Source organism: Epinephelus lanceolatus, chromosome 13 (genome assembly GCF_041903045.1).
Source record: "Epinephelus lanceolatus isolate andai-2023 chromosome 13, ASM4190304v1, whole genome shotgun sequence".
Lineage (NCBI taxonomy): Eukaryota > Metazoa > Chordata > Actinopteri > Perciformes > Serranidae > Epinephelus > Epinephelus lanceolatus.
Window position 1 is genome coordinate 32,860,118 of NC_135746.1, and position 25,353 is coordinate 32,885,470.

At 40.1% G+C, this 25,353-nt stretch overlaps 1 protein-coding gene across 1 annotated transcript in view; it reads right to left on the reverse strand.

Moving 5' to 3' along the window:
* The window catches only part of LOC117270785 (uncharacterized), a 54,763-nt gene that overhangs the window by 26,664 nt on the left and 2,746 nt on the right, over window positions 1-25,353 (reverse strand). Inside the window, exons 2-12 of the mRNA XM_033648646.2 lie at window positions 24,036-24,245; window positions 20,552-20,718; window positions 16,714-16,751; window positions 16,265-16,311; window positions 15,737-15,873; window positions 12,138-12,287; window positions 10,956-11,014; window positions 7,331-7,351; window positions 4,743-4,936; window positions 4,463-4,518; window positions 238-3,481 (exon numbers count right to left, since the gene is read on the reverse strand). Coding sequence (XP_033504537.2) covers window positions 238-3,481; window positions 4,463-4,518; window positions 4,743-4,936; window positions 7,331-7,351; window positions 10,956-11,014; window positions 12,138-12,287; window positions 15,737-15,873; window positions 16,265-16,311; window positions 16,714-16,751; window positions 20,552-20,718; window positions 24,036-24,245 — 4,323 coding nt within the window. The remainder of the gene's footprint in view (window positions 1-237; window positions 3,482-4,462; window positions 4,519-4,742; window positions 4,937-7,330; window positions 7,352-10,955; window positions 11,015-12,137; window positions 12,288-15,736; window positions 15,874-16,264; window positions 16,312-16,713; window positions 16,752-20,551; window positions 20,719-24,035; window positions 24,246-25,353) is intronic.

Consider the following 25,353-nt stretch of genomic DNA (forward strand, 5'->3'; position numbering starts at 1 on the left):
GTAAACACTGCTACAGCATATATCATACTATCTTTCAAAATGAACAAGTAATGAAGAATCATATGGTTCATGGTTGCTGCATTTCAAATAAAGAACAAGAAAAATCAGCAGGCATGCAGCCCTGAAAATACAATATTAATATGTCAAAGGATCTCTAATTATCTGCTTAAATGTCAGTGCACAACTACATTAACATAATCTACTGCCTTTAATCGCACAATAATTCATATTCCTCACCTGCAGTATCAAAAGCAGTTTCAAACTGTGGATCACCATTTGACATTTCTGTAGATGGGGCGGTCCCAGTGTCACTGTCCACTCGTGTGTCTACGCTTTCAACATCCTCGATAATGGGATATTCATGCTCAGGTTCACCTACATCTTCATCAGAAGGTTGGATGTCTGCTGGTATGATGGCTAAGTTATCTTCCTCATGTGGCCGGTGATAGTCCGGTATGACTGGTGGAAGAAACTCGTTATCTTCAACAACCTGAGAAGTATCCTCTCTGAAGTGAAGATTTTCCCTGCCGTCCAAGGGATAAAAGATTTTAACTGATTCGGCTGGCGGTTCAGTAACATCTTCTTCTGGTTCTAGTTCCTCAACTATCCCCTCTTCTGGATTTGGTTCTGGGACATCAACTCCTTCCTCTTCTGGTTCTGGGACATCAACTACTACTTCCTCTTTTGATTCTGGCTCTGAAAGCCCAGGTAACTCTTCTGTACCTGGTGTAACATGATCTATGCCCTCTCCTGGTTCTGATGCTGGATTCTCTACTACCTCCTCTTGTTCTTGCTCAAAGACATCAGCTGTCTCTTCTCCAGCCTCTGGTGGAGGTTGTGGTTCAGCAATGTCCACGGGCTCTTTCTCTGGTAGTGGAACCACTTCCTCCGGTTTTACATTTACAATTACATCCTCCTCTGGTTGTGTTACATCTGCTACTTCTTCTGACTCTTCTGCTGGCTCTGCAGCTATCTCTACAACCTCTACCACTTCTTCAGTTGAATCCTTTACAGGCTCCTTTGAGTCTGCAGCCTCAACTACCTCATCTCCTGGTTCTGCCACTTCAGTTTCATGCCCCTCCTGTTTTGGTGCTAATTCTGTTTCAGATGCTGGTGCTGATGCGTCAAACACACCTTCACCTGGCGCTGGAGTTTGGTTAACTTCTTCTTCAAAAATCTCCACCACGTCCTCTTCCGATTCTACAGCCTCATCCTCTGGTTCTAAAACCTCAGCGACCTCTTCTTCTCCTTCTACAGGTTTCAAAACATCAGCTGATTCCTCCTTAACTAACTCTACTTCCAATTCAGACACTTCAGGTACTGTTTCCTTGGAAACTTCAAATACTATTTCTTCTGGTCCTGTGGGTTCAACCACCTCATCTTCTTGTTCATAAACCTCATCTACATCCCCAGCAAGTTTTGAATCGTCTTCTACTTCTGTAGCTTGTTTTGAAACCTCATCATCTTTTGCAGGTTCTGGAAGTGGATATGGCACCTCACTTATACCTTCTTCTGGTTCCCCATTTACCTCTCCTGTAACCTCAACTATGTCCTCATTTGGTTGCAAAACTTCCACTCCTTCATTCAAAATCTGAAATGCACCACTGTCTGCTTCTGCCTCTGGTTCATATTTTTCTGGCTCTGAAACCTCAACTGGTTCTGAAATTTCAGGGAGCTCTGTCTCCTCTATTTCTTCTGGTTCTGAAGCTGCTACCTCATTTTGATCTTCCACCACAGACTCCTCCTCTGGCCCTGAAACTTCAGCTATGTCTTCCTGTTCAGCTACTTCTTCTGGCTCTGAAACTTTGGTAACATACTCCTCCTCAGCAACTGTTTCTGGCTCTGAAACTTCAGCTACATCTTCTTCTTCAGCTACCTCTTCCTCTGGCTCTGAAACTTCAGCTACATCTTGTTCTTCAGCTACCTCTTCCACTGGCTCTGAAACTTCAGCTACCTCCTTCTCTGACTCTGAAACTTCAGCTACATCTTCCTCTTCAGCTACTTCTTCCTCTGGCTCTGAAACTTCAGCTACATCTTCCTCTTCAGCTACTTCTTCCTCTGGCTCTGAAACTTCAGCTACATCTTTTTCTTCAGCTACCTCTTCCTCTGGCTCTGAAACTTCAGCTGCATCTTCCTCTTCAGCTACCTCTTCCTCTGGCTCTGAAACTTCAGCTACATCTTCCTCTTCAGCTACTTCTTCCTCTGACTCTGAAACTTCAGCTAAATCTTCTTCTTCAGCTACCTCTTCCTCTGGCTCTGAAACTTCAGCTACATCTTCTTCTTCAGCTACCTTTTCCTCTGGCTCTGAAACTTCAGCTACATCTTCTTCTTCAGCTACCTTTTCCTCTGGCTCTGAAACTTCAGCCACATCTTCCTCTTCAGTTACTTCTTCCTCTTCAGCTATGTCTTCTTTTGGCTCTGAAACTTCAGCAACCTCCTCCCCTGGCTCTAAATCTTCAGCTACATCTTCCTCTTCATCTACGTCTTCCTCTGGCTCTGAAACTTCAGCTACATCTTCCTCTTCAGCTACATCTTCCTCTGGCTCTGAGACTCCAGCTAACTCTTCCTCTGGCTCTGAAACTTCAGCCAAATCTTCCTCTTTAATTACTTCTTCCTCTGGCTCCAAAACCTCTAATTCCCCTTCCTCTGCTTCATAAATTTCAGTTTGAGCAGGTGTTGGCTGCAGAGCCTCAAACTCTTCTTCATCATGTTCCACCACTAATTCTCTCTCTGGTTCTTGCAAATCAACCTCAGTTTCCAACTCAACATCCTGAGCCACTGTTTCCAAGACCTCATCAGGGTCATAAGGTTTGGGGACACCCAATTCAGCCACTTCCTCATCTGGGAGAGCATTAATTTCTTCATCTTCTTGAAGGTTTACTATTGGCTCAGTGGGCGGCTGGTCTGTGATACCTGAAAGAGTTGTTATTGGGAGTCCCACATCAGATACTTCCTCTCCGACAGGAATTGCAGTTAGTAATATCTGTGTGGTGGTACTAACAACATCTAAACTAGGATTCTCACTTTCCTCATCGATGGGAGTCAGGTCTTCTTCTGATATTAGGTTGGGAGACAGACTGATATATGGAGCATCTGTATCCAGCTCGAGCATCACAGAAGGGGTTGGGATGTAGTCTCTCACAAGTTCACCAGTTTCATCGTGATGAATGGTTTCAATCTCGTGTGTAATGATCGGCAATTCTTCTACCTCCTCTTCCTCATTTGACGGCTCGGGCTCACTCACATAAATTGCCTCTGACTCATCAGTAATATCCCCTGAGTCCAGGGAATGATTGCTGCTCTCCGCCATCCCACCAGTCACTGCCGTCATCTCATCATCTGGGACAGCTGTGGGATCTAGCAGGGTCACAAGGGCATTTTCCTTCTCCATGGGTGTGAGGGGAGCCACTAGCCGAGGTTTATCAACTTCTGGCTCATCAGTGAAAACTTCTAACTCGTTATGTGAATCGGGCTCACTGGACTGTAGAAAGATGGATGTATGACATTATTAATGCAATTTAAGAGGTTGCAATAGTTGTCATTTGTCAGTGAAATTGCATTTAATGTTAAGTATTTTACAACCTTAACTTATAAATATTTAATTCCAAGAGCTCATGTTATTCAGGGTTGGTATCAATAATACTTTAATTTTCGGGTCCGTTAGTTTCCATCTAATTTCTTAAAAAGGAACCAATTTCTAACTATAAATTCCAAGCAATCTGGTACTAATTAAAGGGAAAAGGGTAGACAGTGTATTCTAATTAGGTCTAATTAATTGCTTGCATAACCAGAATTCTTTTAGTCAGTGCACAATAGGTCAGCTGAATATTCAAAAACGTAAAATCTGTCTACAGGCAAGCATATGGCACAATATATCAAATATAGAGAATAAAGTTTCCACTAATAAATTAACATTTTCTTGAGATTCAATACATGTTTGAATTTTGCTTTAAAGAACTTTTAAATTGTTAATGACTGGAAAAATTATGTCAGTCAACATCTGCTTATAAACTCAACTCAATTCTCAGAACACTGTCCCTACTTTCCCAACAATTAGAACCAAATTAATTTGTTATATACTCAAAACTTCCTGGGAAATTATGAGTAAATTACAGGACATGTAAAATAACACTTAACAACAAATGTTTAGGGATATATTTTAATCTAATCTGTCAATTGTAAGAGCCTTTTTGTAGTGCAAATCCCACTGAGAATCAACACCAAATCTGCAACTCTCCGCTGCTTATAGCATTAATTTATCTCGTTTTTCCTTTTTCCCTGTTAGTGTTAGTATGCTAGTAATTAATGTTATACACAAGACACTACAGACTCCTCACATACTCTTTTCTCAGTTATTTAATTCTCTATAACCACAACCACCGCAAAAATAATCAAACTTCTGTATATCTTAATATTCTCCTTTCCCGAGTCTAGTTCCAGTAGTATGTATAAAACCTCTCACCTCATTCACTACTTCTACTGTGGAGGTTGCGGTCAGTGCTGGTAGGAGGATTGCTTCTGTCAAAAAGAAAGTAGCACAATGCATTTTAACACTTGAGATACATGAGTTGGATTAAATACCATAAATAATTCACATTTTCCCGGCAGTTTGCTGTAGTGGATAGTTGGGATATTCCAGATAGCTGTAATATGCTGCAAACCGATTACATTTACTGCATTTTGCATTTAGTAGAAGTGAAGCATTAAAAAAAAAAATCAGTTCAGAGATGCTAACACTGTACCTGGTTCAAAGTTAAGAGAGTCCAGATCGATTGGCAGTGAGGCCTCTTCACGCAAAGCCTTGGTCATCATTTCCCTGAGGCCAGAGTTGACTGAAGACTCCGAGGTGCCAGTCTCCGTTTCTGAATTCTCAGAGGTGATTTTGGGTGAATTAATCTCAAAGACAAGAGAGTAGTGCACTGAGATTCCTCCGGGCCTGAAAAGGAGATAATATCTCTGTGATTCAGAGCTCCGATTCTTCACAGAAACTGTATTGATCAACTAATCTATATCAGCCCTCTCCAGATACAGCCCTACTGTTATGGTGCTTTTGTCTGTGTCACAAGTTCTGCAAATGTTAATAATAACTTTGGATTAAAGGGATTCTGATTCTCAGCAGGAGCTGCGGAGAGAAGACCTCAGTTTAACACACAGCAGGTAATCAACAAAGGTAATCAAAAGTCATGTGGTGCTGCAGTAAAGAGAGGCACACTCAGAATGCTGGCCATGAATAACTTAAACTTTTTTTTTTTTTTTTTTTTTTAAAGGAGACTGCATCAAAGCTTCATCAATATTCTGCACAGCTATCGTCATCAAGAGAGAATAAGCTGATTTGCTGAGATGTGACTCTGATTGGAATGGGATGGTAGGAATTTCCATGCTTTTGTGAGAACTGATGACTGCCAAACAAAAGCACTTCTTCATTAGGTTGCAGTGGTGGCTCTGCATCTCACAAAATCCACTGCATCACTTTATTCCAGACTCAGACAGCGCTTTGTCTGGAGTGGACCTGATGGTGTTTAGAGTCTATGAACACACATGTTGTCTCCACTCTATAGATGGCTGGTGTCCTGAATTTCTGATCCATTTTAGGCTTTCTTCAAGGTATGCTCCCTGATGTTTTGGATGCTTGCTACTGTGTGCTGAGTGGAGTCACAGGTAGTATGTGTTTAAACCCACTTCCTGCTGTTGAATATACTCCACCTGTTGCCAAGTCATGATGTCACCCAGCATCTATTCTAAGCATCTAAGTCAAGCTTTGTTCTTACTTCTGCTCTGATGAAGGCAGGCGGTGGAGGCACGTGGGTGCAGCCCACACATTAAAGGCTTTTTAACTTTTCATGCAGGGAAATGTGCCTTGAACACTTCTTCTGGGGAGATCAACCTTCCTGAATACAAGCAAAACAGCTTTATTCTTTCCTTTTTGTCTTTTTATGTGTACACCTTGGTTTCAAAGATCTATTTTCATTTATCTGGCATATGCAGAGCTGTACTCTTTTGGCTTGTTTCCTCTTCCTTATTGTCTGATTTCAAAACCTCCTTTTCCCAGGTGACATTAGAGTCCCACTTATTAATATTTTGCTTATTAACAATGACTACTTGTAGTGTGGACAAACTGCAATTCTAATGAGCTTTTAAGACTTCTTTTACCTATTCGTTTTCTTGTATATATGGTTGTTAAAGTTATGGCAGATTTCCTGTTTTCATTTAACAAGCTCTGACAAAGCCACTGTATACTCCATGCTGAGCCCCAAACAGGCAACAGACACAGTTAAAAAAGACAGTGGAACATTTAGTAGCTAAAGGGACAGATATTTTTCTTATGAGTCAAAGAAGATCAAACCAGAGCTAAAAGAAGAGTGAACATTAGACTTAAGACTTACTGAAACAGTCCATTTATGGCCTTAAAATCAAAACAATGAGCTAAAAGATGCTAAAACGCTGGGGGGAACTGCAGAGTCAGGGTCATCATTTTCTCTAGCTTTGTTAGTACAAGCTTCCCTTTTTACAGTACTCAAAGCCATTTGATCTAAAATATAAAAATAGTGATTAGTGCAGCTAAGTGTTGTTTTTAACTTTGGTACACATTTAAACCCGACTTACAACTGACTGAATCACAGTTTTGAAATTTTTGCACTGTGGTAAAAAACTCACTGGACAAAAATAGAAACAACTGTTTTGGCTAAATGTACAAATATTTTCTGGATCAAAATGTGTTGTCAGCAGAAACATATTCTTCATTTCTTTCTTCTTCTTTTTAAATTGAAATGAATAGAGTAAATAATGACAGAAGTTGACACTAAATGTGTTTCTTTGTTTTGTGAGAGCTGGAGTCTGGCAGACTAAAGCAGGAGGAGTTGTGAATCCTTCATAAGATTAGAGGACGAGCTCCCGCTGAGGCCTCGCCTCCGTGTTATTGGCCGTGACAGCGCCAGACACCACAGGGGAAGGCAAATTAACGGGGGGAGCAGCTTGACAATTACTGTATCCACAAGTCTCCCTGTTTCACTGCTCACCTGCCTTCTCTGATAATGAGAGGGAAGGCTGAGTGATTTAGAAAAAAACTTTGGGGGGAAAAAATCTGCACCATACAGCTTGTGTTAACCTTTAATGAGAAAGAGATTCACAGGCCAAATATCCTCTTGTCTCAGCAGTCATTTGGTCCTCACAGGCCACTCTGACATTTCTTCTCTGTGTTAAACAGTCTTGGGTAAAATAATCCATGTTTCGGTGTCTGTCTTGGATCCAAATAAATGCTGAGCTGCATATTGGCAAGAACCTGCACAAACACACAAGGGGAGGTGGATACAACAGGGAATGTTTCATTTACCCGTCAGTGTCCTGCATCTCGCTTGCATTGGGCAGAAGAAAAGAAGGTTTAATAGCTGGAAATAAAACCGTAACAGGAAGAAAAAAAACAGGAAAAGGAAGATAAAATGGAAGGAATGAAAATGTGCCAGTGTGTCGCTCAGATTCTATACATGACTAAAGCATTTGAAAACTTCTAGTCTGCCGTATTTCTTTACAGCATGTAATATCTTTGACAAAAGATGCAACAATCAAAGCTGAACCATCTATAGCGATAAATCAATGAGTTTAACAATCAAAAGCTCTGTTAATGCTTCATCAGGACTCTGTGGATCTGATGTTTGATTCAATCCATGAGATTAAAGTGACGTAATTTATATCCGACAAATCTGGTAGAAAACATTCATGACATATAATCTTTAAAATCCAAATTTCATTGGTAGAAACTTACCCAAAACCACTTACTCCACATTGAAATGTCAAAATATAACATCTGCCTGTCATGTCTTGTCAAGCTACCTACTAGGTCATGTTTTTCATTGTTTTCATCATTTGGATTAACTTCCTGTTTTATTTTGTTACTCACCTCTCCTCTCATTTCACATCCCCACTTCCTGCCCTTGTGTGTTTCCCGCTTCTGCGATTACCTGCCCCGCCCTGATTTGTTTCACCCATGTCCAATTATCCCTGCCCCCCTCTGTGGATTTAATTTGTGTGCACCCTGCTCCCTGTGCCAGTTCGTCTTTGTACCTTGTGTCAGACGTTGCAGCATTTTCTCAGTGTTAGTGGTCCTGGTCTTTTAGATCCTCGTTTGTGTTTTTTTGACCTTGTCTTTTGCCTTGCCCTTTTTTGGATTGTTTGCTTGTCTGACTGCCTGCCTGTGTATCGAACCCTTTTTGTCAAGTAAAGACTTTTGATTCTCCAACTGAACTGTCTCCTGAGTCGTGCACTTGAGTCCAACATCGCTGTGTACCAGTGTTGTCACTGACTGATGTGCTGCCTGTGTGTTTTTGTACTTTCTTGTGTCTCCTTGTGCCAATTCTCTTTACAAAACAACTAAGACATGTTAGAATTATAGTATATTTCATATATATATATATATATATATATATTTCAAATTTAGTTATTGTATATGATTTGCCTTTGTAAGTGCATTTTTTCTTGTCTCATCTGTTTGTGTGATTTATGTGACTAAGCTGCTATCACACTGAGGTTTCCCTTCAGGCTTAATGAAGTACTTTATCACAGAAGGCTGTTCAACATACTGAATAATATCAGTCTAATAATCAGATTAAATTGCCATTTTATCATTTTGTTTTGGTTTGCCATGACTATTCAGTAGTAGACAAATTTCTGTTGCCTTTTGGTTCCTGACAATAAAGTTTCTATTCTGTTCTATTCTATTCTAGTAACTGACATCAGTCCCAGCCACGTCATTTTGAGTTGACTCGTAAGCTGTAGTAGCAGCTGTTAGGAACCGTTAACATGATTTCCTTTGGCTATTTTTCCAGCTCTGGCACAGTGATTGTTTTTCCAACTGGAGAAATACACTGATCAGGGGCGTCGGTGGCTTAGTGGTAGAGCAGGTGCCCCCTGTACAAGGCTGTTGCCGCAGCGGCCCAGGTTCAACTCCAGCCTGTGGCCCTTTGCTGCATGTCACTCCCTCTCTCTCTCCCCCTTTCACACTTGTCTGTCCTTTCGATTAAGGGCTTAAAAAAAAAAAAAAATGCCCCAAAAAATATCTTAAAAAAAAAAAAAAAAAAGAAAGAAAGAAAGAAAAGAAATACACTGATCAGCCAAAACATTAAAACCACTGGTGGGTGAAGTGAATAACATTGATCATCTTGTTACAGTGAAATGTTCTGCTGGGAAACCTCTGGGCCTGTCAGCCTGGATGCTACTTGATGTGCTTCACCCACCCAAACACTGTTGCAGACCAAGTAAACCCCCTTATGGCAACAGCACTGGTAGAAGGTTGTGCCGCCTCCCCCCCGCCCCCCCCAAGGGCCGGCACACCATGCCACTCTACAAAATCTGCTCGAGAATGACCCAATGTATGGGACAAAGAGCTCAAGGCATTAACTTGGCCTTCAAATACCCTAGATCCCAATCTGATCGAACATTTGAGGGACGTGCTGTTACCCCACAGGTACCCCCGATCCACTGTGGGTGCTCCTTGGACCGGACTTGGCTCTCACCTGTTAAGGCATGGACACGAGACGTCTGGAGGGTGTCCTTTGGGGTGTGAGGTGGGGTACCAGCATGTCCCCAAGATGTTTGATCAGATGGGGATCTGGGGAGTTTGGATGCCAGCTCGATGCCTTGAGCTCTTTGCCTCGTTCCTCAGACAATTCCTGAGCAGTTTTTGTGGCGTGGCGTGGCGTGGCGTATTGTCCTGTTGGGGGGCCACTGTTACTGAGGAGTGCCATTGTCATGAGGGGGGGTACCTGGTCTGCACTGGTGTTTAGATGGGTGGAGTGTGTCAGGTGGACTCCACGTGAATATCAGAGCCCAAGGTTTCCCAACAGAACATTGCATTGTAACAAGATGACCAATGTTGTTCACTGCGCCAGTGGTTTGAATGTTTTGGCTGACTGGTGTAGATGTCAGTAAGCACCGAACCAGATCTATTTGATGTAGGTAGCGATTCAGATGTTTGGAGCCAGGCCAGTTCAACCAATAGTTACCTAAATAAAAAGAAAAACTGGCTTCTGGATACATCAGATCAACTTTCCTGACGACATAAGCAAAACCAACAACCACTATCAGATTCTGACTATTATCTTCTTAATTCTTATTCTAAAAAGCCTGAAAAGGCCAAACCTACTAAACCCAGTGAGAGAGGCACAGACAAAAATATAAAAACAGAAATTGGTCACTTTAAGTAATTGCTATTGTCTAGACTCAATACTTACCATTAGAGTGATTAAATAATCACGGCCTTTACATTTTCACCATTTAAGATTCAAGAACTCTTTTGAAAATCAGATTAATTGTTCTGAGATACCAGAAATAAAAAAAAGTTTGTCTGACACAAACTTTTAACTTCCCCCATCTTCACCCAATGCTTCTGTATTCATCATTTAGAAAACTATATCTATGAGGAACGTGTTGAACTGTTTGTGTCAGGAGCAACTAACACCAGTAAAATATGACAACGCTGCAGTGTTTCCTCTGCAAATGACTTGTGGCAGTGGAGTTTGGGAATAATGTGAATTTTTATACATCTGTCACAATTTATTTTCTGCAGCAAAATGCAGCAATACATTTCTTTTACATTACAAAAAAACTGTTAAATTCCCATTTTTTTCTTCTTCATCGTTGGTGGTTACATTGTTGTGAATATAAACAAAATTTTCTGCCATGCGTTCTGCTACTGTCAGTTAGTCATGGCTCGCAACATTCGCCTGCAGCAGCATTTGACATAATCCCAATGACAACCAGCCTCTCATCTATTCAAAGGGCTGTCCGCGCCAAACGATCTGCTCATTTAAAACCTAATGAAATTATTGAGGCTCAGTGGAATGTCTCGCCGCCACGGTGGCCACGGTGAAGATTTGATTACGCATTAAACCATGCATCCCTGTTCTCATCAGCTCACTCAGACCGTCTAATGCTCCGATGTATGTTTCATGCTCAGGACTTACCTGATTCCCAGCACATGGATGGCTTTAAATCCTGGAAGTTTGTCAAAAACATGCTGCATCTGTAATAAGAAAAAGTACTTTTTATTAATACCTAAACTATCAGTCAAGATGCTTCTCATCACCATCGCCCTACCTCTGCAGAAGCCAATGTAATTAACTCTGAGCTGTCAAACAGGAGCTTGTTAATAACTTGGCAGGGTGCCAATATGTTGTAGGGGGAAAAAAGGGACTGTATGAATGGGAAACCCTCATTGATATCTATCTTTGGGACAGTTAAGCACCTGGACACTCTTATGACATAATCGTCTTTACAGGCTCCGTCAGGTAACATCCTGCTGTGAATCGCGTGCAACTCTAAATGATCACAATGCTTTTCTTAATAGTCTTTCAGTGAGGAAAAAACATCGAAGGACTTCACTTCTCAACATGACTCTTCTGTTTTAGGAGCATGAAAAAAAAGAAACACTGGCAGAAAGAGTGGATTGTGGGTAATCTCGTCCCTTTCTCTGGCCCTGACCTTATGGCCTGCTGGTGTAAGCTTCTTTACTATCAGGACAGAGTGAAGAGACTCATGTGGACTGAGGCACAGGTGGTGACTGACATGGTGGAATGAAGGGAGCTGACAGAAGACAATGCTCCTAACATTACACAGAAGAGGGAGGAAAATACTGTTAATACTGCTGTTTTGACCTGTACAAGTTACTGTATGATAACCTGGCAGTTATGTTTCATATCATCTCTTCTATACTACCTCTTTACAGTATGTGCTATATATAAACTTTAAAAGTAGATGCATATTTTACAACTTACGTACTTTTTTTTATTGTTTTGTACAAACACAAAATTGTACAATACATGACAAACTTGAATTAATCTGTCACTTTTAAATGCCACTACTAATTAAACTGTTGTTTGGAATGTTTTCTAAGATTTTATTTCTTTCTGCAGCTGTGTCACCACCACCTGTGGTCTATCTCAATGTTTTTAACGATCGAATCTGCTTCAAATTTTGACTTGAACAGGTGGTTACTTTTCTTCCAATCACCTTGTATGGACCTCAAACATTTCCAAAATACTGTTATTAGAGTTCGTACGTAAAGCCTTGATAAAAGACAGATGAGGCTAGATTAGATGTAAACATGTCCAGACCATGGAATAAGAGAAAGAATACAACAGTCCTACCTGGTCCTGCAGGTGGTGAGCCAGGTCGATGTATTGAGGGGAGTCTGGATCGTCCAGCAGCTCTCTGTAACCCGGATCCACCAGGTCAATAGTGAACTCCACAATCTGCTGCACTGGACTCTCAGGGACCACGTTAGGAAGCTCTGAGTCCTTCAGGAAAATAAACACAAGTCAATGTCGAGGAAACACTGGAAAGAAGAAAGTGATCTGGTCTGTGAAAAACAAATTTCACTTATGGAAATGCGCTGTGTTGACTTTAGAACATGGCAAATCAGATTTAGCCTTGTCTTTTTGGTAAAAGGCAATCAAAGAGAGGCCAAGTTGGTAAAGGCACTGTATGTTTACTGTGTGTATGTTTACTGATGTCACTTTCAAAGTTCTTGAGTGGAGCTGCCAACTCAGGTGAAAATGTTCCATAGGTGCATCAATATGAACAACCTCTTTCACGTTGTTATATTATTTTCACACTGTCATTTGATAAATTGTTAATATAAAAATATATTAATATATTAAGTGAAAGCAGATCAGCACCAAAATCAAATTTAAAAGCAGACAAAAGAAAATGTTTAGTTTTGCTTCTTTTTTTTGGTGGTTAATGGTTTCTAATCAAACAAAAAGAAAGCAAAACTCTACTTGCAGACATTTGTGGATTAAATGCAGCGTAAACACAAATCACAGCATGATCTGTCATTTACTTGGCAATCATGTCTCTTTCTGAAACAAAAACAGCCTGTTTTTGAAATTCCACTGGAAGCCAATGGAGTTGACAAGGATACCTGAGTTTGTTAAAGAAAGAAAGAGGAAAGGACAGTCAGAAAGAACCAGAAAAAAGGACTAAGGGAAAAAATGGGAAAAAAGGAAGAAAAGAAAGCTACAGGGTTCCCACGCATTTTTACTAATGAACTTTCAAAACTTTCTATAACTTTTCCACAATATTTTACCCAATTTCCCAGATATATCAGTAGGTTAAAATTGGTTGGACCTATATAGAAATACAGTCATACATTAAACACATACTTTCCAGGCGTTTAGGGATAAGCAAACTGTCATGCTTGCAAACTTTATTCATTAATTCGACATTCCTGTGGCCAGCTACCTTTATATGTCAACAGCCCAGACCAACACATGTAGATGCAGCAGACTCCAACAAAAGATATTTATCCATCAGTAGTGACTGTCGCTGGCATCATTTAGTGATTTACCATACTGATAGTGAATATTCATAAATCTCATGTGCCTCAAATCTCAGTGTGAGACCCTTAGTCACCCCTCTAAACTGCAGCTTTTAGGCATTTTCTTTTGTCTGTCCTTATGTAACAACATGTTTCTTTCCCTCAAAAGGGGGCATGGCCTTGGCAATGACCCGATGACAGTCAGGTCTATGGCTACAACCGGTCACTCAGCACAGCACTAGATTTTAGAATTAGCAATACAAGGAATGTATTACATGTAATGTTAGAAATAGTTTGGGATTTGTATGAACATATTTTGAACAATAGCCAGAACAATGTATGTTTAAAACATTTCTAAACCATTTCCAGGCATGGAAAACAGATTTTTTCATGACCGTAGGAATCCTCAAGGTAGAAAAAAAAGATGTTAGTAATATTTGATGATTTCATTGCTTGTGTGGAGTTTTAAAAATGTATTAGCAAAACAACCAATAACTCCGGTCATCAAATAAAAATAGTGCAGTAAAAATAGCACAACAATGTTTCCCTCTCATATATAATAGATGAAAAAGTCTCCCACAATTAAAATACAGTAAAACTGTTCAAAGGAAAAGTAGTTAATAGCCATAGTAGGAAATGTTCTTTCCACCTCAACATCAGGACACTAAGATGTCTAAAATGTCCTGAAAGGACTCCTGGGTGCACCTCATAGCACATATAGATAGAAATGTCAGTCAGGGTGTGAATCATGACTCCTCAGCGTCATATTCAATATTCAGTTTTCAGTTTGGCTCAAGAATGAGATGTATGGGGTGAAAAGAGTAATAACGTGCTCTTATAGAGTGAGTGAGGGAAATTATTCAGGTAATTCCAGAGGACAGTCAGAGATTTCAGTCCTGTTTGACAAAATGACAGTGTTTTCACCAAACTGCATCTGGAACATCTTTAGAGGAATTCAATGTCAAAACTAAGGTGAGGCTTTTTACCTGCTCTGTACGAACTAAAATCAACTCCTCCTGTACAAACCCAATCATTCACAGTCAGGCGAAAACAGTAATTATCTGTGGAAGGATGTAATGTACTGCTGCAACCATCTGCAGCTGGAACAAACACACAGGAAAAGCCTGGACTAAACTTTAGAGCAGAAACAGCTCCAGCTAGGCATCCTTGTTACCTGCAGCAGGCAAACTGTCCTCACTGTTAGAAAGCTGTTGGTGAGGCTAGAGAACAAACTGCACAGACCCCATCCTGTGTGGGGAAGGTCACATGATCAATCCCTCAGATAGAGGTATGAAGGCCAAGTACAATTGTTTTACCTGGACAACTTTTTTGTTTACTTCCACTTTTTTTTAAAGGTTATTACAAAGTTTGCTTTCCAAAGTTACTATTGTTACATTTTTTGGCATTTCCTGACTTCCAGGTAGACACTGGTTTCTGTTCATTTGCCAAAAAAATGAACTTTACTGCTTTAGCTCAGTAATCTACAGTGGTAGAAAAGCATGCTCTGTTAGGTAAAATGTATCCTGTGATTATCAAACAAACTCCAGCCTGATGTCTCACCTGCAGAGCAGGAATGTGTCTGTTTCTATTCTCCCTAATTTTTAAAACCTCTGAAGGCATCTTTGTCCCCAACATGGTAATGTGCTGCTCTGATTAAACACTGCGAAGAGGGGAGTTGTAGCTAACAATTATTTTCATTATCCATTAATCTGCTGGTTATTTTCTCAATTCAACTAGTTAAAGTGTCTTAAAACTGTAAAATCATTCACAGTTTCTCAAAGACCACAGTAACAACCTAACTAAAAGACCTACAGTCTAAAACCTAGAGATACTCAATTTCATGTCCTGTAGTGAAGAAACAAAATAAAAGTCTGTGTTGCTCTTCTTAAATGCTAAGGTTACAGTCTAAACACAGCAGCTTTCTGAGCAGAAAACCACTTCTTAGGGACGACGATAAGCTGAGAAAATCCACAAAAAGGTAAGTGGACGAAAATCTCTGTCTGGTCCACACATACCATCACTGTGTCTTTGAGCAAGGCACATAATCCACTTAACTGCTCCTGTGGAGCTGCTCATGTGTGGACAGTAGATTAGTGCAACTGGGAAAATGGTCAACAGTCATGTCAAGTAAAAATTATTTGTGGTTAATGGGCTAAAATATTTTTAAATAATATATATCTTAGGCTGAGAGGCCATGGATTGTAATTCACTTTTACTAAAATAAACTTTACATCATTCATTTAACCTCTACTGATGTTTAATTTCAGAAGAGGAAGTGCTTGTACTTGAGTGTGACATTTCCAGCCCTCACAGGAGCTACAGTGCCCTGTCAAAAACCTCCTTGAGCTCCTGCCTCCTTTGACTTGTTGCTGTAGATAAGGGCGTCAACTAAATACCTAAAATGTAAATGTAAGTGCTTGCTGGTACCTCCTCGACCTCTTCGGCTGGCTGGGTCTGCTCGAGGCCGGGGCTTGGAGAGGCACTCACAGGGCTGAGGAGGACAGTGGTGGTGCTCACTGTAACCGCTGTGGCCGCTGATGGGGCGATAGTCTGAACCTCTGCACCTGAGGCAACATTAGAGTGACTTTTAATCACCAAGTACATGAACAGGGATACTGTGAGTCCAGCTGTCTGCAGAGTATATTCTCATATCTCATATCTGTCAGGATGCACTGGATTCATTTAAAGTTAATAAGAGTCACATCAAGGACTTACAGTCTCACAGTTCATTGTGAGAAACATAACACAAGGACAAGACTGAACTTACATGCAATAATAACTTTATACCAGCCCGCGTTCTATATAAAGCACGGTCATGTAGTAGTAAACACAAAATCAATATACATTTCACACTTCATGGTACAAGGACAGAAATGTCATTACAGCACACATACTATGTCCAACAGCAGCAGATAATGACAATTCAATAAGAACATTATCAGATAATAATAATACCTGCTTTCTCGGGGATCCTCTGCGTCGGTGCCGGAGTCACTACTCTTCTGGAGAAGGAAACAAAAGTATCATAAGATCACTAATTTCAGTATTCATGAAACACATTCACGTTATTCTGAATGTGACACTTTGGATCCTTGAGATCTTCCGGCTTTGTGCATGTTATTTCTGTTTTCCCAGTAACTGTCAGTCACTTGTAAAAACTTTTTAAAGGCTCTATAAATTAAATAATGTTTGACTGGGCTACCCGTCTTACAGGGCTTGAGGTTATTGTAGCATGTGTCCTCTCCCCTCTCTCTTTCCCCTCATTTCCTGTCATCTTTCTACCATCAGCTCTCAGCATGTTCAAAAATGTCACAGCAACAGCGGCTCAGCGTCATGTTCACATTATCTATATGCATGTAGACAGAGAGTCACTGACTGAGGATGTGATTATCTGTCACCCCTACCGTGATGGAGGCCGCCTGTCTCTCATCCTGCTCATCCTCTGTAAACAAAGCAGAGAACAATAATTTACGCATGTGTCAGACACAAACAAACTGTCACTCTACACATTTTAACACTTAGGCAATAATTGTCCACATGATTATCTTGTTTGTGATGTCATGTGTCAGTGACTGCTGCTGCTGCTCTCATTGGTAGCCATTTGTTTTTAGATTGATGACTGATTGAACACCTGATTAACTCATTTGTTCACTTGTGTTTTCTTTTTTTCTTCTTTAACCCTGGACTTGAGTTGCTGTAAATGCAATTATGTGCAAAGTGCTTGTTGTGTGTCGTGGTTTAAAAAAAAAAATATCGCTGCAGCCATCTCTGAGGTCTTGAGGGAGTTTTACAATGCTTCAGGCCATTAAAACCCATTAAATCTTCACAGTGTACATTTAAAAATGAGTGTGAATGTTAATGAGAAAAAAAAATCTGAGTTTTTTTTAAAGGATCAGTTCAACCAAATCCCACAATGTATTTATTTTTCTCTAGCATGCAGACAGTCTTGTTTTATACCTGACAACAATGTCCAGTATATTAATAATTTATAGATAGACCTTTGTAATACTGCCCCCTAAACAGCCTAAATTTTTGATGTCATGGATTCAACAAGGAGCTGAAAATATTCCTCAGAATTTCTTCTCTATATCCGTGGCCATAAGGGAGGCACATGGTTAGCAACAATATTCAGGTGCACTGTGGCATTTACACCATGCTCATGTTTTATCAAGAAGCCTAACGTGTGCCAAGAAAACATCCCCAACACTATCACATACATATCAAATACATATTTGTCACAGTAGAAATAAAGATTCCTCAGACCAGGCAAAGTTTTCTATATCGTCTTCTGTCTTGTACTGTGTGGTCTTCCAGTTTGTCTACCTCAAAGTTCCACATGTTATGTGATCAGAGGTGGTCTTCTGCAGAGCACTGTCGTAATGTCTGGTCATTTGAGTTCCTGTGGCCTTCCTGTCAGCTTGAACCAGTCTGGCCATTCTCCTCTGATCCATCTCATTAAAAAGGTGTTTTCACCCACTGGTTGTTTATTTTTCCACACTGTTCTCTGTAAACTTTAAGAAAAGTTGTGGTGAAAATACCAGAAGGTCAGTAGTATCTGAGACACTCAAACCACCAACACTCAAAGTCACTTAGATCACATTTCTTCCCCATTCAGATATTTTGTCCAAACAACTAAACCTTTTCATTCATTTTAAGCACTGATTTGCTGCCACATGGCTGATTATTCATTCATTCATTTTCTGTAGCTGCTTATTCTGTTCAAGGTTGCAGGGGGCTGGAGCTGCCCCCAGCTGACATTATGGGCAAGACAGGTCATCCGACTAGGGCTGACACATAAAGAAAGACAACCACTCATGCTCACATTCACACCTACTGGAAAAATGGAGATAAAACACCATGTAATGTTACCTGCCTGGACCAGCATCTTATTCTGCTAACTTCTCACTACAGCAACATTAGCAACTCTGTTTTAACAATGTTGAAAAAACTTGCATGCAAGCTGAAATTTAAACCTACTGTTCTGTCGGGAGATGCAATGACTTAAACCAATGGTGAGTAAGAAAAAGTATAAATAGTACATCAGGGTCCGACATTAACAGTTGCCCGAATGCCCGGGGCAAGTAAAAATAGCCGGCGGGCCAGCAGACCCTGTGCAGACATGCCCGATCGGGCAAGCAGCACCGACTTGGACACACACACACATACCGGACAGCCTCTCAGTCCTTAGCCACTAATGTTAGCTCATGTAAAACACAGGTACCACACAGAAACTTTTACAAAGGGTCATAATGTGCTTCTAGTGACTGTCAAATCTCGGAGAGCATGCTGCCTGATCTCATGGGACAAAGATCCTCTGAGAAGAAAGACGGTTCACTCTGCTCTGTCGCCAGGAACAAACTGGGAGGCGAAGATCCTCTCTGAGGAAGAGGGTTCGTTTTGCTGCAGGGTTCACCAAAATGTTTTTTTCTTTTAATAAACTGAACACACATTAAAGAACACACAAGATCCTGTAGAGAATTAATACATATAATACAATACAATAAACATTGTCAAATTAAATGAAGGAAGAGGATTGTTTTAAAGGCAAATAAAATATTGGGGAGTTATGTAAAAATATACATAGAGACATATAAATAATTATATAATTAAAGATATGTAGGTTATGTTAGGTGGTCAGTGACCCTGACCACTGGCATTGGCAAAAGAACTGGAGTTGGTCCCCGGACGCTGCACTGCGGCTGCCCAGTGCTCCTAGTGTATACAGTAGGATGGGTCAAATGCAGAGGTCAGATTTCGTTTCAGTGTATGTAATGTGCTGAGAAAGAACAGTAAATAATCTTCTTCTAATAATAATTTCTTAATAACTAGGAGATAACAAAAGAATAAAGAGATTTCAAAGACTTAGAAAATAAGGGACATGAATCAAAACAACAAGAAACGAGATATATCCCCAGTCATGCACACCCAGTTTTAATAAACTCAATACTGTTTTTCAACACATATTGTTTTGTCTTCATTCAATGTAATTAGCACATATTGTTATTGCGCCATTGGTTTTGGCCTTGGTGCCCCAATAAATTTGTATTTATCAAAGGCCAAAGTGGCTTAGCCCTAAAAATTTCTTAATTCCAGGCCTGTAATCATGTATTTCCTCTCCTGTTTCTGTCCTCGGAGGGGCCAGTTGCAGTGTGCTGCTTTTTTATGTGCTGCTGCCTCCATTGGCTGAGCGTCTCTGCTGACGTAAGATATAAGTCATGAGCGAATATATGCACCACACAGCCAGAAAAAAAACCTCTTAGGCAGGGCAAGTAAGAATTTAGATGGGGCAAGTAGATTTGAGAAGTACTACGCCGGACCCTGTACATATTTGTTATTTGTTATGAATGGAGGAATGTCCGTTAGCTGCTAGGCTAATTTATGCAATGTAAACATGCTTGAGCTTATAGCGGGTGATTAAAAAAAAAACCACTGACATGTCTATGAACTGTTACAGTTTTTATTGAGCTGAATTTTACACCGTTGTAAAGTTTGCCTTCGGGGCTTTAAGCCAGATAACCCTTAAGTTTTATGAAAAAGATGATGGCTAGGGTTAAATGAAAATGTGTGTTCATAGAATCAGCATAAAGAAACTTACTGCACTTAAGCAGTTACAGTTATTTACATTATTTATGTGCTGTTTTTATCTTTTATGGCCTGAAGCAAAAAAGAAACAGATTCTCCTGTAATCGAATGTGTAAAAGGGGCAGATAATATTGTCTCATGTCGATGCTAACCACTGTACCACCATGCCGCCTCTGTGGGGCTGATTAGATATTTGTGTTCACCTGTACCTAATAAAGTGGCCACTGAGTATAAATGTTTCCTGTCTATTTGCCATTAAACGAGGCCACGTAGCAGCCCAACAGGCAGGACAGACAGTATTGATGAAAGATGATTAAAAACACAAGTGCTGGTCAACAAACTGAAATTTAGCAATCCCTGCCTGACAACAAGTTTGATTCTTGCAGGTCACACAATCTCCACTCTTATGTAAATGTCCTCAAGTGTCCTTTAGTTTAAAGGGGTGTGCAAAAAAGATGAAAAAAAGTCAGCTATAAATGTTCTCAAGTTGTATAAAAAAAATTCCATTTGTTATTGATGTACATATTTGCAGGACGCTTGGTAATCTCACATCCCTGGTAAAATGCCTAAATGTACTGCATGTCTACAGAGAGTGTTGACAGCTGATAGGTTGTGATGTGGCAAGCAGACTGCTCTGTAAGCCCGCTGTGGTTTTCTTACCCTGTGAATCATGCTCATGTGCTCCTCGGAGCTGCTGAAGTTTTTGGCGAGGTCGGAGATACACAGCGACTCGTGTTGACACGTGTGAACCCATTTCTGGTACTCTGTCGTCCCCGGGATCCTGTCGAAGAAGATCCTGAACGCCTCCCACACAGCCTCCTGACAAACTGACCAAACAAACACATAAACACAGCACAGCCTCTTCGACTTTCAGCACTAAACACACTGCTGCGAGAAGCTCCTCTACACAGTAACAGTCTGTTCTGCACTGCAAATATAAGCGTCAGAAATGAGACAGATTCCAGTTTGGTGCCTGATAACTGGTTCGGTGTTTCTGAACATTATTTCCAACTGAGATCTGACTGTCAAATTTTGTTTGTTTGTTAGCTGGATATCTTTATAAGTTGCCAATATTTTTGTTCTGGGGAAAGTGTTGTGGTTTTTGCATGTTTATCTCAACCTTCAGTATTTCCAAATGCAGTTTATTTATAAGAATCCCTACAGTCCTACAGAATGTAACTATGACTATGATACATGATATACAATGAAGCCGGTAACATGACGTGCTGCATTAGAAGGCGATACCTGCTACAGTAAACACATAAATCATTATATCGTCTTACCATTTGAATAACTGTCTGGTTTGGGGCCAATCTACTCTCAATCAATTGATCAGTATCACTTTATTCTTGCTTTAAAGTCCATTTTAGACAAAGATAAAAGAAAAAAATAGGGTGATTAAAAAAAGAGAAAGATAAAAGAAGACAATAGATGAGAAGAAGAAAAAGCTATTTGCATATTCACATATCAGTGGAGATAAAAAGCTAATGTGCAGAACAGAATTAAGCTGTCAAAGTTTGTTTTATCATCCTGCAGATGAGAACTCTCTCTGACATTTGCAACACAGAGCAAACTTCAATCCAATAAGGGACATTAACACCATGTGAAACAGCCCTGTGATTCATAAATACTGTGTATATACAGAGTCAGAAAGCAGTGTCAGATGTAAAGGTTTTGTTTCTGTGGTGAAAAATAAACTCCAGACAGTTGAAACCACACAGCTCGTCACTTTTCTGCGTTGGAGAGTTTTGACAGAAACAGACTTGTAAGAGACAACTTGTGTGGAGGAGGTGAATGAGTCCACGGCTCACTTCATCAGTCCCGAGTGGTCACACTGATGGGTCAGCTGGCTCCAGTGTTGATCATGTACCTATAACATCCTGAGGTCAGACCCGGTCTAGCACCTCTGTCACACATCATTTCCCTCCGCTCTCTTCCTCACCGTCACCTGTTTCTACTGTACTCTGATGTGGGCTACATATTTGCCCCCAACATTTTAAACAGCAGATTTTAGCCATTTTATTCACATGGTGACAGAGCTCCATTGTAAATAGAATTTGGTTTGGCCTATCATTTCATTTTCTTGTCAAAACTTTGTGTGCATGATAGTGACAATGTACGCAGAGTCCAAGATGAAATCTTAGACTTCTTTGTGTTCTATTTTGTGTTCTTGTCACACATCTGGTTATCAATGGTCAAAGCTCAAACAGTAAATGTGGTATTTTACTTGTAATGTTTCTTGGCAAAGGAAAAAGTTTGAGCTTCACCCAATCATGATGAGGTGATGGGAGGATGGTGAGTTTGATTGACTGACAATGAGTTTGACATCATATAAAAAGAGAAACTAAATTTTTGTTGTAAGTTACAGAAGTCTCTCTTGTTTCTGTCAGATCACCTCAGCCTGTTGCAATGACCCAGATAATTCAGTTAAGACTTGGACTAGGACCTTATGAGATAGCCACAGTGGAGCGGGGGCAGAAAAGCAGCTGGAGAGAGATACAGCAACCGTCCCTGACTGGATTCAAACTGGGTCTTATCCCCTGGACCCCTGCAGAACAAACTTCTGACTCACTGTCATGGCCGAAACACATGGGGTACGGCCGCAATGTGTCACGCAAGCAGAGCAGATTGAGGTTTTTTTGCCTGCTGTACAGACTCTATCATTGCAGCGTGTGGTTGCTGCCAGCTTCAAAATGTGTGTATTGAGTTTTGCCAAATGTTAATGCAGTTATTTATGCAGGGTTTGGAAACGTAGGCTATACAAACTGGTACTGAATCAATTAACTGGATCGTTTTAACTACAGTATGAATTGATTTGATTTATTTCAATGTGAAATATAAAAACACACACAATGTTGCTCTGCTGCTTCGCATTGCCTCTGACACAATGAGGTATTCACTTTAATCACTTTTAAACAGATTGTACTCGATTTTTACACAGTCTTATGTAGTATTTACCTGTTGGTGGGCTGTGGAGCCCTGCGTACAGAAAAATAAATTCTGGCTGTCAGTTTCATAACGTCATTAACAAACATGGATTTCCATTGGTCAAATGCTAATTTCTGACACGAAATTTAGGGAGAAACAACACAACTCAGAAGGTTTTTCCAGTTGCATGAAACTACATTTGGGTTGCAAGAAACAACACAGAAGCATTTAACTACCTTCTTGGTTTTTGCCAAATATCTACATGGTGTGGATAAAGTTTTACAGTCGTATTTTATGTTGTTTATATTGTTGTACTGAAGTCAAACTAACTGACTAACTCACTATCAAGCTGAGGCTAAAATGTCCAAAATTGTAGTAAATGCTTTAGAAAATGAGATGGATAAATGTGGTTTTGACAGTTAATCAATTCTTCAGTTTGTGCTCCTATCTAAAGGCTCATAAGTTTTTACATCAATTTCCAACCTGCCAGCAAGCTGTCGGTTTTCAGGTGTTTCTGTAACGGTAGACAGCCTTCTCATCACCTGGTGATAAAGTTGTGAGCCATAAATAATTTTGAATGTTTTGAAAACTGTCACTGTTTTTGCATTCACCAGTGCTCCAACATTTGAGTCAGCTGTCAAACCTTTGTAATGGTAGGGATTTCAAAACTAGACACTTTTCTGTTTTCTTTTCTCCAGGGTTTGAATTTCTAAATGTTGGATGTTTGATGTCTGGACGTCCTTGACTGCAATTTTACAAGTTGGTCTCTGTTGTGCAGCTCAATTTCCAACAATGCAATAACTCTAAATCAAACTGAACTTTCTTAATTTTCTTAATCCTACAATACTTGAGCAATGGAAATCTTCCAAGCATAAGGTAAGAAACCAATCAATCAGAACCTAATGTTTGCTTTGGAAAATTGTAGTTAAATAAATGTTGCGTGTCCCTGTTTAAAATCTGAGGTGTCAGCCCAAGGAGAGCAGATTTATGACAGCTGTTGGTAACCAAGACAACCTGGAAAAACCCAGGAAATAAAAGAAGATGAGCACAACAGTCTGCATTATCACAAAATACTGCTGATATGCCCTTAAGCAAGGCAAGAGTTTGGTGCTTAGGGGCTGTAAAAGACAGCTGTTACACTGGGCAGGTAACAGGCATAAATGTCTCTGTAACTGTATGAATGTTAAGTCCAGGTGATGCTTGTTGAATCAAGTACCTCTGAGCTGGTAGTACGCCTGATGGCTGGCGAGCACTTCATTGATGCTCTCTTGGGGGCAGATTCTCACTCCAGAGTGTAGAAACACAGACCTCCTGGGTCGACGTCTGTCCACTTCAAATCCTGACCCTTCTGTTTGCGTGGACATTTTCAGCAGCTCCGCCAAACGTAGAGAGCCAACAGCCCCGGAGTCTAGCGTGACGCCACCCCCTGGATAAGAAAAAGACAAGAAATGATTCAGGGTCAGACTCACTCCAGACCAGATCCTAGTCTGATCCAAATCCTTGGCATTTGCTCAGAGCAACAGATGGGTTGTGTTTACTACAGAAGGACAATAATGTAGGCAACATTGAAGACAGTTAAAATTAGATTCAGTGTCATTTTGTGGAATTAGGCAATGCCATCTACTGTGTAAACCCCACCCTTCTGGTACAAAACACAGCGTCAAACAAAAGTATTTGGTGAATATCATTTGTCCTAAAATCAGTGTTGAAAGCATCGGATCAAAAGCAAATAAAATAGGAGTAAAAATTACACTTTCAATACATAAAAATTTACCAGCAAGCTGCTACAGCCCTGTGTAATGTGTTTTTCTTGATGCATGTAGTAAATGTTACATTAAATAATCAGTTATTTCAGCAATCAGCATTTATCAAGTTTAATCAGACTCCAAATGACAGCGTGATATCACTTCTGTCACCAAGCCTTACTCTGACAAGAATTATCCTGGTCAGAGCAGGCATTGTGCATTTATATGTAGAGCTGAGAACTGGGTCGATAACAGATTGAGTCTTTGTTTTTTTCAAGCAAAATGCCAAAACACTTCCTTCAGCTTCCCTAGTGTGAGGATTTTCTGTTCTCCCTGCTTCATATAATTGTAAACTGAATGTTCTGAGGTTTTGAACTGTTGTTAGAACAAAACAAGACATCACAATTTCACACTCTTATAAACTGAGATGGCCATTTCACATTAACTTCTGACATTTCGTGGACAAAACACAAATCAATTAATTGTTCCAAAATAAAAATGAATGGTACTTTTCCAGCCCCAAGTAAATGGCTCTTTGTTTTTTTGTCTTTGTTTGGTTTTAAATATTTTTAAATATTAAAAAACAAGGTAATATTTTTCTTTTATAACGATTGCAGCACTTCCCTTTTTTCTGTGTGTTTCTTTTGTCCCAGTTCACCAAACACATTTTAATCTTTTTCCAGCTGAAATACCAAACACTGCTCCTTAAAGCTTTTCAAAAGTTATGATTTGGTGCTTTTTCTTTGTCACACAGGAACTCACCTCCTCTGAACATCAGAATAGCGAGCT